At 36.1% G+C, this 14,598-nt stretch overlaps 1 protein-coding gene and 1 long non-coding RNA gene across 2 annotated transcripts; one reads left to right on the top strand and one right to left on the bottom strand.

Annotated features, from left to right (window-relative positions):
• Positions 1-3,057: 3,057 nt before the first annotated feature.
• On the bottom strand, positions 3,058-5,361 carry LOC140181008 (uncharacterized). The gene is made up of 2 exons (XR_011875490.1): positions 5,137-5,361; positions 3,058-5,055 (listed from the first exon to the last, which is right to left on the bottom strand). It is a non-coding gene; the product is annotated as an uncharacterized lncRNA (long non-coding RNA).
• A 227-nt stretch (positions 5,362-5,588) lies between these two features.
• Positions 5,589-10,053, top strand: LOC112766774 (cytochrome P450 82A3). The gene is made up of 5 exons (XM_025812668.3): positions 5,589-6,183; positions 7,605-7,685; positions 7,836-8,155; positions 8,384-9,676; positions 9,957-10,053. The coding sequence occupies exons 3-4, from the start codon at positions 7,991-7,993 to the stop codon at positions 9,011-9,013; spliced, it is 795 nt and encodes a 264-aa protein (XP_025668453.1). The 5' UTR covers positions 5,589-6,183; positions 7,605-7,685; positions 7,836-7,990; the 3' UTR covers positions 9,014-9,676; positions 9,957-10,053.
• The last annotated feature ends 4,545 nt before the right edge of the window (positions 10,054-14,598 follow it).

The raw sequence follows: 14,598 nt of genomic DNA, 5'->3' as shown, positions 1-14,598 counted from the left end.
ACAATTCATGTATCCAGCATCACATAAGTAATAACGACCTAGTGTGACATATAAAATTGAACAAAATTAATGAAAGATCAAATGGCTGGTTACTTTGATAACATACTAAAGTCTCAATAAAATACCTTGGAGAACACTAAACCCATTGCGAAATAGTACATCTCGCAATACCCTAGAATCCACAGCTGAACCCTCCCAACCATAGTTGTCAGAACTGAACCGGTGATTGAATCAGTGAGGTTACTGGATCACTAGGTCACTGGTTCAACCGGTGGATCACTGGTCGAACCGGTTAACTCGGTATAATTAAATAATTATATAAAATTTAATTTTTTTTATTATTAGTATTTTTATTTTTTTATAAAAATAATTATCATTTTTAAATTTTAATACTTTGTTAATTAGTTTATATTTATTTTATTATTATATTATTATAGGTGAAAAGTCACATACAATTGTTTTTTTGTGAAGTTGATATTTAAGAATCGTTAGATGATTTGACTAGTTTAACTAAATATCATCTAGCGATTTTCAACTATCAACCTCATATGAAGAAAAAATAAAATAATATATTAAAAAAATAAATTGTGATTAATTAAATTTTTTGTTTATCTTTTTAATTTGTATATATTTAATAAAATTTATAGTTAAATAAAATGTAATTGATTTAAAAATGAGTGACTTTGAAATTAAAATAAGTTGAATATAAGTGAAAAGAAAGAATGTTATATGTATTATAATTTGTATAATAATTGATGAGAATCACACTCCAGCTTGGTGGTAGAAGCATGCTTGCTTTATGCTGGAGGAAGGGGTTCGAGCCCATTGGAAGCATTTTGGAAAATTTTCCAAAAATCATCAAAGGCCTTGACACTTGGCAGCGCTGGAAGGTTTAGAGCACGATGGAGTTGCAGATCGCTGGTCCATTGTAGATTCACCTTCAATGTTGACCGAGCGGTTCGGACCGGTCCGAATTTGACCGGTTTTTACTAGTTCACACCGGGTTTGACCGGTTCGTACCGGTTCTCTACCTTACACGGTCCAAATATCAGACCGAACTGACATAGGATTCGGTTTATCGGTTTTTTAGTAGAATCGGCCGGTCCGGTCCGGTTCTGACAACTATGCTCCCAACTCGCCAATACATAGATAAATTGCATATCAGGAGCAACCACTCCAAGTACATTGGTTGTTATGTCACCTTTTCTGTTTCGATATCTAGGTTTATCAGCCTCAAGAACATTGACTTTGATATGGGTACCATCTAAGGCTCCTAGGAAAAAGATCAATTAACTCAATCCTAAAGCACACCAGCCAAGCATATTAGGTTTAATAACATTAGTAAGATAAATTACCTTGAACCATTTCCATCATTTATCCATTCTATCCTGGCTAAATGGTTGAGGTTTCTTCAGTAAGAGATTATGACATCTCAAATAGCAAATAATACATCATTAAACCACTTACTAATTATTTCTTCGGATCTCACAAATTATCTTTTTATTACTCTAATTTTGAGGTCATGTGCTATAATATATAAAAATATGGCAACCATTTCTTCTACACTCATATTCCTACTTGGTTCTAACTTTCCAACCCCTCTAAGTATGTTACACAATGCATGAAAAGCATGCCTATCCATTTTTATATTTTCTATACATGTTAGTTCACTAAAATAAATAATCTTATCAACACTAACATCCCTTACTACTTGCCTACTATAACTATCATTCCATTTTCTTTTCTTTTTTCTCAATTGCAATATAATCAAAACATAGCAAATCATCAACAACTTAACCATAAGTTCATTCATTAATTCGAAATATAAAATCAAGCAGGCAATAACTCTCATATTCTGTTTGGGATCTATTTTGTCAAAAAAGGAAATACATTAAAATAATTGAGGAAAATGGAACTTAACATCCACTTAACAAAAAGATTACAATTATAGACCATCATCAGCAAATTGAAAAAAAATTGTATGAAAGATTGACCAACTATCAAGCTACATTTAGTTCTTAAAATCAATTCCTTTTTTTATGAGAAAAACATCATATGATCAATTTGACCAACACAGACTTATTAGGCAAACTAGGACTGCTCCAAAGTGAAGAAGAATTGAACATTCCATGATTCTGAGTTTTGCATGAGAATTTATCTTCAACTATGTCATAGAATTTCACTATTCTAACTTCTTGTGCAAGAGAACAGCAACAATACAATAGCCATTGCATGTAATCACTAACATTTTGATTCCCACAACAAAGTTTATTATTATTTGGTGGCAAATTGAACCTTTTCCTCATTTGGATCCTCCAATATCCACCATAGAGTAAACTTCATGATTCTTCTTGGATTAGCAAAAACCACAGAAGAGTGTTTGGTATGTGACGTGGCGGAAATTGGCGAGTTAAGAAATTATTATAAGGGATACGTTGCAAGTACAGTTCTTAACCAACAAAAATCCGCTTATCAATTTAGAAGAGTTGTCACAAAATTAGAATTAAAATACTGGGAGTATGAATCCCAGGTCGTCTCCTAACGAGTTGCAGAAAGATGTGCTATTTTATTAATCAGATGTTTTCCAAAAGGGGTTTGAGTTTGATAGACAGAAAATTAAATCAGAGAATTTGTGCAATTTAAATAAAAACCTTGACCGGGAGTAGATTAGTCGGAAGTCCTATCCTTGTTGGAGTTCTCCCAAGATCAATTGATAATTGAAGGTTGTCTGCTCAGTTATCCTTTACTAGATAAAGGAAAGTCAAGCAAGTTGGAAGTCAGTTTCTATTCACAAGTTCTAATCCTCTCCCTTGGGAAGGACTAGTGTCAGTGACTAGAGGGCGACCCAACGCTAAACCCAATTATAATTTTACTCTTGAGCATTCCAACTCAAGATTCTCCTTTCAACCAACTCCCAATCAAGTTATGGAACTACTCGCTCATTATGAATGTAAAATTCATGAAATAAAAAAAGGAAATAAAGAAAGACATGATGAATAATAATCAAAAGGATCAATTAAAAATAAAAATAGTTCTTGTATTAATAAATTCTAGAAATAATCCAATAGTAACTCTGAATAAATTAAGAATATGAAAGAGTAAGTGACAAGTAAGGAAACAAACTAGAATGATGAAGTCTTGACGGAGGTAATAACTCTTCTCAATATCCCAATCCAAAAAGCAATCAAAACAAAATCCTAGGAACTATGAATGTGTAGAGAGAGAAACCTAGAGGAGGAGTAAATTCAGATCTAAAAACTAAAATTATGCGGAATGAATGTTGTTGTTCTCTGGTCTCTGCATGTTCCCTGGCTCTAATCTTCTTTTCTGGGCTGAAAACTGGGTCGAAACATGGCCCAAAATCGCCCCCAGCGAATTCTGCAAATTCTGCAGATCGCGCATGTCACGCGATCGCATCATCCACGTGTTCACGTCATCCAGCATTTTGCCTTGCCACGCGTGCGCGTCGTCCACGCATTCGCGTCACTCATGCAGCTTTCAGTTCACACGTTCGCGTCAGGCACGCGAGCGCGTCACTATGATTTCTCTAATTCGCATGGTTGCGTGAGCCATACGTCAGCGTCGCTTCTCGCTGGTCATCTCCTTATTTTCTTGTGTTCCTTCCATTTTTGCAAGCCTCCTCTCCAATCTCCAAGTCATTCATGCCCTATAAAGCCTGAAACACTTAACACACAGATCACGACATCGAATGGAATAAAGGAGAATTAAGATACATAATTAAAAGTCTCTAGGAAGTAAGTTTTCAACCATGGAGTAATTTTGGGAAGGAATTGTAAATACATGCTAATCATATGAATAAGTGGGTAAAGATTTGATAAAACCACACAATTAAACACAATATAAACCATGAAATAATGGTTTATCAGTATGCAACAGAAATATTTTGCTTAAGATCAAACAGTCCTCCTCTCCATTCAGGTGCATACTCACAATTTGTCAAGTATATATCCGATAAAATTCAAGCAAAATCCAACAAACAGAACTTTAACTACATTTCTGAAATCGGGTTGATGATCATATAGGTCTTATGTTTTCTCTAGTTTGAAAATCATTAAAGCAACACATACCAAACATTGAATCCATATAGAGAAGTATACAAACTTTAAAACACACAAATAGTGTAAACATGGATTGTGTTTTTAGAATTTCATTATCCACAAATAGTGAAGTTATACAAGTACAGGAGCATAGAATAGCATAGCATATAAACTGTAGATTCATTGCAATTCAATACAGAGAACATATAGCAACCAAAATTTATTAATTATAAATATTATATTAACAACCAAAATCACAGTCATAATGCCAATCACAATCAAAGTGAAGGTGAATATAGAGAAAAGAAATAAATAATTGGAGGAATAAAGGAATCGTGAATCCAAATACAAGCATACCAGGAAATGCGGTGGAATTAGGCATTGAAATAGTCAACAATAGATTAAGTTAATATTTTAAACCTAGCACAAACCCTCATGTCAATAAATCATAGCACAAACAGAGTTTAGCAAAAAAAAAATAAATAATACACAAAAATGCAAAATAAAAATCATAATGAAGCAAAATGAAAATTTTTTAAAATTATGCAAACACCTCAAAACTTCAAAATCAAGGGCTGCATAAAAATGAATTCCATAAAAACTAAGTAGAACTAAAACCAATTCATCAGAATCATTCACACAAACAGCACAAACGCAATCGTTGAACAAGATATGGACATTGATTATCTTAGGGACCATTACATTTAAACTGCAAGCAAATGATAGTTTAGAATATTTTAACCAAATCATAACAAAGCAAAATGCAGAATCAACAAACCCTAACAAAAAAGATGCAAAATCGGAAAGCAAATCCTAACGAAACAAGAAGTAGAAACTCGAAAAATCAGTAAACCCCAAAGTTCAGAACACCCAATCTCCATCCAAAAATAATTCAGAAAACGATCGAAAATGAAAACACACCTTTACTATTTGGTGTGGCTCTCAGTTTGCAAGGCAGTTCACTATCGCCATCGTCATTCTTCTTCGTTCTTCGTCACTAAAAATGAACGAAAAAGAGAGTGAATGATACAGAGAAACACGAACGCGAACACGAAAAAGAGATCGAAGTGACTCCTACCTCTAGAATGAGATGCGCGGTGGTCGTGCAAACTTAAATTGACAGTAAGACGCTGGTGGAGCTTCCTTGAATTTGAGAAAAAATTCTGTTAGAATTTTGGTTTTTGGTGAAATGAGAAGGAAAAAATTTAAAAGAGGGTTGGATTTCGTTATTTAGATAAGGATAGTTTAATCTGTTTCTTTTATTATACAAATTTTATTTTCATTGGAATTAAATATACTTAAGAAAAATTTAGAAATAAAAATGATAGTAATTTAATTCTTTAATAAAAAATATCTAAAAATAATTTTTTAAACTTTGAACTAAATATGAAAATAAGATATTTCTATGTCAAAATCCCTGAAAATACACTTGTATTCCCTCCAACCACACACCTCCTCTGTGTTTTCATTTTGCACGTTACTTAAGATTTTTTTTTCCTTTTTCATGAAATAGACAAATGAGGAAAAAGATCTAGTAAGGACATAAGGTTAGGGGTGGCAGGAGTACCCGAACCTGTGGGTACCCGACCCGCCCTAACCCGATCGGGGTGGGTTCAAATCCGACTCGAAGCGGGGCGGGTTTTGATTGGGGTGGATGGATGAGCGGGGCGGGGCGGGATCGGGGTCAGGCTAAACCCGCCTCTACCCACCCTGGAGTACATGTATATATACACAATTTTAAGTTTCTAGGGTTCTTAATCCTCATAGCGACACAGCCACTGTCCTCACTCCTCATATTCATTAATGCGTCCCTTTAGCCCCAACCCTAGCAGAGAAAAGGGAAGGAAATTCACTTCCTCTTCTCCCTAGTCACTTCCTCTTCTCCCCAGTACAACATCAGATCTGGTCACCTTCACTGCGCTGTCGACTCTTCTGCGGAGCTTGTCGCCGTCGATGCGCTGCCGTCCTGCCGAGCCCGTCGCCGAGTCACTGCCGTTGTGCTGTCGTCCTGTTGATGCCGTGTTGCCGCTGCCGAATGCTCAAACCTACTCATCGTTGCTGCACTACCGAAGCTACTGAGTACTGAACCAATGAACCCTTCTTTCTTGCCATCTTCCTCCAACACGTAAGTTCCCCTGTCTCTAAGTCTCTTGCACTGCCCTCTTTGATCAGATTAAATCAACATCCAAGAAGGTTAATATCTATGAATCATGAAGTATAATCATTTTTTATTGTAATAGTCATTTTAGTCGTATCAATTTTTTTCCTTCACAGATTGCATGTATGAGTTTATTTTTTCTTAGATAATTAGATGAAGAATTTTTCCTTCACAGTATGTGTATTAGTGTATACGATTTCTTGCCAAATTAATTATTATATATGGCATTATTATAAAAGATATATGTACCTCAGCATTTCCCAAATCATCCCAAAGCCAAAGAATAGTTGCCGAAGAAGAAATTATATATGTAGCTTCAATTATTTTTAATTTCATAGTTCTGGTTAGAGTTTGACTAATTAGAGTTTTTATTGTTTTCTCTTGTGTTGTTGATGTTTTGATTGTGTGCATTCTAATTTTTGATTTTGAATTGTTGATGCTTTGATTTTGTTAAACTAGACTCATAATATTGTTTATTCAAACAAGCAAAACATTTATTTCGTCTGCAACATTTTTCTTTTTATTTGAATGCAACCTGCAGTTTTGCAAAAATAATTTTGCTGTGCATACAAGTAGATATAGTAGCACCATGAATGAATGATAATGAATTGATGATGTGATGAAGGACTCGCTTCCAGTCTTACAGTGGTTTCGCTCAAACTCACATGTCAGCCCTCAAAGATTTATATTGACCAAGATAAGTCCTTCCTTTGATGAATGGTTGAAGTTATCGGCTTCCGTGGACCAACTCTAATTTCAATTTTTAATTTAGTTTAGACCACGTTCCCTTAACAACTAACTAGCAAATTAGTTAAACAAGAATGAAGAACCACCCTAATTTGTTTTGGCTTTACTTTTAAAAAGATTGACTTGGAACTTGGAACTTGGAACTAGTCTTGTAGAGTTTGTATTTGGTCTTTCAATATAATTGAGAAATTTTTTTTGGGATAACACTTGAATGGTCGTAGTTAACAGGTAAAGAGTGGTGAGATTGGTTGATATGACTCATTTTTTATATATTCTTAGCATGAGGCATTACTAAGATTGATTTTTTTATTTATTATTTTACAGAGTTAGAGTTAGAGTAAATATTTTTACATAGTTATATTAATTTTTAATTGCATCATCATTAGAGTTATTTTATTGGTTGATCATGGAAACTCTATGCAAATTGTTCAATTCTGAAATAAGTGTTGGCTGCTTCTATTTTTGTTACTTTTGCTTTGGAATTTTAATTTGGTGTTGCTTTCTTCTCAATGGTATTTTTCTGAAAAATTATTTCACCTTTTTTTTAAATGGTGCCAAGTTATTTGGTAAAACATTGTGTTTACTGTTTACTAATCATAATTCTTAACTTAACTAGTTTATATGTTGTGTTTTTAATGTAGGTTTATTAAATGGTGGAAGAACAAGAATAATGATTGAAGACTCTTTTGATGCAATTTCTTTATTATGTTGTTAAATTTGTAGTGAGTAAATATTAATCTTTTTTAATTTCAAGTTATTTGACATTGTATGAATCTTATGTTTGTATTTTAATTAATTTATTTATGAATTTTAAGTTTTTATCTTAATTTATATATGAATGTATAAAAATTAAAATATTTAATTTTTATAAGGGCGGGTAGGGGCAAGTACTCGTGGGGGCGGGTTAGGGTAGAGCAGCCTACTACCCGCGGGTAGGGGTGGGACAGGTAGTAGTGGAGTGCAAGGACGGCGAGCGGGGTCGGACAGGGCAAAAACCCGCCCCTACCCGCCCCACTGCCACCCCTAGATGGACGCCATTATGGTGGAGTGGTTAGAGGAGCATCGCCGGAAAAGAGCTAATTCTGATCAGGATGATGGCAATCAAGACTTCATGGACGTCATGCTCTCAATTCTTGATGGTACTCAACTTGCTGGATTTGATTCCGATACTATCATCAAAGCCACCACTTGGGTATGTATATATATAGTATATGGTGGACTCAAGTGTTTTTCAAGTAATGTAGTTATAGTCAATTGTACCTAAATTGATCAATATAATATGTTATATTATATTATATTAGTTAATTAATACTGACAAATACTATGTGTGAATTACAACTTCTAATTATTACTTGAAAAAATATTACTGTTTTGTTAATCAAAGAACACTTTTTCCTCTGAAAATTATTGTGCATTGCAGATTCTGATGGGAGGATCGATTGACACCACTTCAGGAACTCTTATATGGATATTATCTTGTATGTTGAACAATACAGGCACAATAGAACAAGCACAAAAGGAGTTGAACATCTATGTTGGTAAAGACAGACTTGTAAACGAAACCGACATAAGTAAGTTGGTGTACATTCAAGCCATCGTTAAAGAGACATTAAGGCTACACCCTACAGCAATTTTCTCAGGACCTCGTGAGTTTGCGGATGATTGCTTTGTTAATGGCTACCACATTCCAAAAGGAACGCAACTAATCATAAATTTATGGAAGATTCACACGGATCCTAGCATTCGGTCAGACCCATTGGAATTTAAGCCAGAGAGGTTCCTTACCACTCACAAAGATGTTGATGTCAGAGGTAACCACTTTGAGTTGATCCCATTTGGAAGTGGAATAAGAATGTGTCCCGGACTATCATTTGCCCTTCCCATGATTCATCTAACTTTGGCTACTTTCTTGCAATCCTTTGAAATTTCAAAGCCATCTGATGAACCCATTGATATGACTGAAATATTTGGCCTCACAACTATGAAAGCTACTCCCCTTGATGTTCTCATCAAGCCACGTCTTTCTTCTAGGCTCTACGGTTTATCTTGATATATTTTATTTTATTCAAAAATATTATTTATATACTAAAATTAATCATTAAAATTAGAGAAAAGGACAGATAAGTCCCTGACCTTTTAACCCGTGGACATTTTCGTCCTTGACCATTGAAAAATACTTTTAAATCCCTGACCTTCACAAAAATTAGACGGATGAGTCCTTTCATCCAAATGCCTTCGTCAGACTCAACGGAAAAGTCTGACGTGGCTCCCGTTCTGATGACTTGGCATCATAGATACACACGTGGACTGATGAGTCAACATGATAGTTTCAAAAATTGGACAAATAAGTCCATCAACCCTAAAACTACGTCATTCCCATTTGGCCCTAAATGGCCCATTCTTCTTCTTCCTCCTCCTCTTCTGTAAGGGCCCACTTTGAGAGGATGATTAGAGAAGCTCAGGACCCGTCTGCACCGTCCTTGAGGCCGCCGACGGCGGGGCCAACTTCAAGGAGGACGTTTGGTCCAGACCTGGCGGTGGTGGCAGCATCATCAGGGTTCTCCAGGACGGGGCCATTTGGGAGAAGGATGGAGTTAATGTCTCCGTTGTTTATGGCATCATGCCGCCAGAAGCTTACCGCACTGCAAAAGCTGCCGCTTCTCCTGACCAGAAGCCTGGTCCTAGCCCGTTCTTCGCCACTGGAATTAGCTCCGTAAGTGTTTCCCCCATTCAATTCTTTTCGATTTCAGATGGAATGGGAAATGACATCAACCTTTTTCAGGTTTTGCATCCGAAGAACCCATTTTCCCCAACCTTGCAGATTATGATTTTCCATCCTTATTTCGGAGCTGTTTCTCATACCATTATTACTACTGTTGTCTGTCATATAGCTCAAAATCTTACTTATGCCAATTTCTAAGGTTGTTGTCTTGCAAATAAGTATCTGCATAAATTTGCTGCTACTGACTGTGTAACTCTGTTGCATTCTACAGATGCTCCTGGAGCACCTAGGCAGTGTTGGTTTGGCGGGGGGACTGACTTGACTCCTGCTTACATTTTCAAGGAGGATGTTAAACACTTCCATTCGGTATATTCTCAACGCAAAAATATTAGTTCATGACATTTTTGTGATTTAGATTTAGAATTTTAGGGAGAAAACAAGTCAAGTAAAACACTAATGAACCATAGTTCTGCTGTTTTAAAATGGCACTTCACATTCATTTATTACTTCTTATGTTTTTTTTATAGATAGATTTGAAGTGTTGGATGGGTTTACCTGAATCTGATTCATATAGCTAGTTTCTTTTCGTAAATAAGGCATCTAAAAAAACCTTCTTTAGTAGGTTAAAAGAAAAAAGAGTGAGCTTATTGTTGTTGAAACAAGAGCAACTTGGAGGGCTGCCAATGACTTATACTCAGGTAAATGGGAATCTCTTCAAGTGAATCAATTACTAGATTTTGGCTTTGTAGGATATGCTTACACTTGGTCTAACAATCAGGTTGGGGAAGCAAATATTCAAGAAAGGCTAGATAGAGCAGTGGCAATAATAAATTGGAAGGAAGCATTCCTAGAAGGAGTGGTAAAGCATTTTCAAAGATACAGATCAGACCATTGTCCAATCCTAATCGATGTTCATGGGGAAAGCTTAAAAAGGAAGAGGCCATATATTTTCAGATCCGAAGAATGTGGCTTAGAGACTCTAAATGCAAAGAGATTATCAAAAGAAGCTGGGCTGTGAACTATGATCAGATTGAAGAAAAACTAGGAAAGTACAGCAAAGCATTGCAAGAATGGAGAAAAGAGAAAATTGGGGAGCTTCCGAAACAAATAAAGGACAACAAGAACTCATATGACAACTTACATCTCACTCACAAATTGAAGAAACGATTCTGAATTTGAAAAGGGCACAGGCAGTCTTAGACGAACTCTTCTATCAAGAAGAGATTAAATGGGCCCAAAGATCTCGTGCGAACTTGTTAAAAGCGGGGAACAAGAGCACTCAATTTTTTCATCAGCAGACGTCTCAATAAAGAAGACGAGAAACAGAGTATATGGTTCTCCCTCTTCGACAGCGAATGCACACCGGAACCTCCACAGTCTGGATGGTGGTTTTTTTGGAGGGAGAAACAGAGTATTCCTGTGTTTGATATTTGGTCTTCCTTAGGGTTTAATGTAATTGTGTAAAAGCTCTGTGAGTGTAATAGGCATTGTACACAAGGAAATGGATGCGAGTGTATATAAGGGGCAGCACACAAAACGACGTCGTTTTGAGTGACAGGGACTTGTGTGTCCCTTTTTCAAAAGCTCCATCCCACTAACGTGCCACGTGAGAACACCGTTAAGCCAGGTAAGCAGAGGGGGAGCCAGGTCAGCCATTTCCGTTGGGTCTGACGATGGCTTATGGACGGAGGGACTGATCCGTCTAATTTTTAGGGACGTCAAGGACTTAAAAGTATTTTCCAATGGTCAGAGATGAAAATGTCCGCGGGTTAAAAGGTCAGGGACTAATTTGTCCTTTTCTCTTAAAATTAATTATTATATAATTATGTATAAATATATATTATTTAAATTATTTTTAATATATATTTTGTATTTTAAGATATAATTTATACTAATAATAAATTTTAGTAGTTGATTTTAATAATTTTATACGAATAATAAATTTTAATAATATACATCTTTGATATATTTTATTAGGTGAATTTTAATATGCTTTTGTTTATGAAATTTTATTTAGAAAGAAAAAGAGAGAACCCAAGCACACAGAATAAAAAAACTAGTTAACTAAATCATAATTTATGGTGACTATGTTTATGGTGATTGTCTAACTATGCAAGTGTTTTAAAAATTAAAATAATATTTTTTTATTTTGGTAATATTTTTTTAGTAATATTTTTTAAGAAGTCACTACAAAAAAATCTATGGTCATGGTGAAAAACTGTGACTATAGTTAGTGAAAAGGGTGACCATAGGTCTATGGTTACGATTTTTAACCTATGGTCACGATTTTTACACTGTGGCCTATTCTACTATGATCATAGACCTATGGTTACGGTTTTTTTTATCTATGGTCACAGTTTCTATGGTTTCGGTTGTAGTGTTTAAATTCTGGTATTTTAGGCCACGCTTTATTACTGTGATCATAGGTTAATCTGTGGTCACGCGTAAAAACCGTGACCATTGTAACACCCTAATTAGCCTAAGCCTTACCTCGCATCGTAAAGCAAAGGTTAATCAGAGATTACGACAGTTCTAAACTCATACATAATATATATATAGAAAGAATAGTATAATCTAGAAGCCCGATGAAAGATATAGCTCAAAATATAGGATTTAAAAGCGCAAAACGTACTAACAAAGCCACTAGCTTAAGGCACAAGAAACAGATGAGATATAACAAACGATAAGTATATAATATCATAGGAAACTAGTCACGACTTGCGGAGTTTAAGCCGGCTAGCCATATACAGGTATACAGAACCATTCAGTGAAAACAGCTTATACAAGTTTTGTTCTCTCAAATACATGCCTCTAGGCAAAACAAAATACAAAAAGAGAGATGTATAAACAAAATAAACCAAAAGACTCCAAAAGAATCCAAGATCCTCCGCTTTTGTCACTATCCAAAGCAACTTACTAAGGTGGGTTACAACCTGCATCTGAAAAACACAAAAAAGATATGGTATGAGAACCGGAGGTTCTCAGTATGGTAACAGTGCCCAGTGATGTAGGATATAAGACCCCGAGACGCCAAAGGCAATCCTAAGCTCCATATCCATCACAATATTTCAAACTTAAGCATTCTAAAAAAATTAAGCATAATATACCAACATTAACTTTAAATAGATGGTGCACGAAATTGTGATGTCCAGGCTCGAACAATCCCTGGTAATGGCTCCAAAGCTTGGTGCTTTGATCTTAATTCATAATTGTCACAACTTCGATACAACTAACCAGCAAGTGCACTGGGTCGTCCAAGTAATACCTTACGTGAGTAAGGGTCGAATCCCACGGAGATTGTTGGTATGAAGCAAGCTATGGTCACCTTGTAAATCTCAGTCAGGCAGATATAAAGTTATAATGGTGTTTTCGAATTTAATATAATAAGATAGGGATAGAAATACTTATGTAAATCATTGGTAGGAATTTCAGATAAGCGAATGGAGATGCTTTTCGTTCCTCTGAACCTCTGCTTTCCTGCTATCTTCATCCAATCAGTCTTACTCCTTTCCATGGCTGGCTTTATGTGATACATCACCACTGTCAATGGCTACTTTCGGTCATCTCTCGGGAAAATGATCCAATGCCCTGTCACGGCACGGCTAATCGTCTGGAGGCATCACCCTTGTCAATGGCTTCATCTTATCCTCTCAGTGAATAATATGCTCACGCACCCTGTCACGGCACGGCTATTCATCTGTCGGTTCTCGATCATGCTGGAATAGGATTTACTATCCTTTTGCGTCTGTCACTAACGCCCTGCAATTGCGAGTTAGGAGCTCGTCACAGTCATTCAATCATTGAATCCTACTCGGAATACCACGGACAAGGTTTAGACTTTCCGGATTCTCTTGAATGCCGCCATCATTCTAGCTTACGCCACGAAGATTCTGGTTAGGAGGTCTAAGAGATATTCATTCTAGCTTAATTCATGTAGAACAGAAGTGTTTGTCAGGCACGCGTTCATAAGGGAGAAGGATGATGAGCGTCACACATAATCATCACCTTCATCACGTTCTTGGGTGCGAATGGATATCTTAGAAGCGAAATAAGAAGAATTGAATAGAAAACAGAAGTACTTTGCATTAATCTTTGAGGAACAGCAGAGCTCCACACCTTAATCTATGGAGTGTAGAAACTCTACCGTTAAAAATACATAAGTGAAGGTCCAGGCATGGCCGAGAGGCCAGCTCCTCTGATCTAAGAACCAGGCGTCCAAAGATGTCTAATACAATAGTAAGAGGTCCTATTTATAATAAACTAGCTACTAGGGTTTACATGAGTAAGTATTTGATGTATAAATCCACTTCCGGGGCCCACTTGGTGTGTGTTTGGGCTGAGCTTAAGTGTTGCACGTGCAGAGGCCATTTGTGGAGTTGAACGCCAGTTTTTGTGCCAGTTTGGGCGTTCAACTCTGGTTTTGGATCCTTTTCTGGCGCTGGACGCCAGATTTGGGTAGAAAGCTGGCGTTGAACGCCAGTTTACGTCGTTTATTCTTGGCCAAAGTATGAACTATTATATATTGCTGGAAAGCCCTGGATGTCTACTTTCCAACGCAATTGGAAGCGCGCCATTTCGAGTTCTGTAGCTCCAGAAAATCCACTTTGAGTGCAGGGAGGTCAGAATCCAACAGCATCAGCAGTCCTTTTTCAACCTCTGAATCTGATTTCTGCTCAAGTCCCTCAATTTCAGTCAGAAAATACCTGAAATCACAGAAAAACACACAAACTCATAGTAAAGTCCAGAAATGTGAATTTAACACAAAATCTATTAAAAACATCCCTAAAAGTAACTAGATCCTACTAAAAACATACTAAAAACAATGTCAAAAAGCGTATAAATTATCCGCTCATCACAACACCAAACTTAAATTGTTGCTTGTCCCCAAGCAACTGAAAATCAAAATAGGATAA

This window comes from Arachis hypogaea, chromosome 17 (genome assembly GCF_003086295.3).
Source record: "Arachis hypogaea cultivar Tifrunner chromosome 17, arahy.Tifrunner.gnm2.J5K5, whole genome shotgun sequence".
NCBI classification, from domain to species: domain Eukaryota; kingdom Viridiplantae; phylum Streptophyta; class Magnoliopsida; order Fabales; family Fabaceae; genus Arachis; species Arachis hypogaea.
Note: the sequence above shows the minus strand (reverse complement) of the source record. Positions and strands in the feature narration are given on the sequence as shown.

Coding starts and splice junctions, on each gene's coding strand:
- LOC112766774 (XM_025812668.3), top strand. CDS start 7,991: ATGGACGCCATTATGGTGGAGTGGTTAGAGGAGCATCGCCGGAAAAGA. Junction 8,156..8,383: donor TCATCAAAGCCACCACTTGG/GTATGTATATAT, acceptor TGTGCATTGCAG/ATTCTGATGGGAGGATCGAT.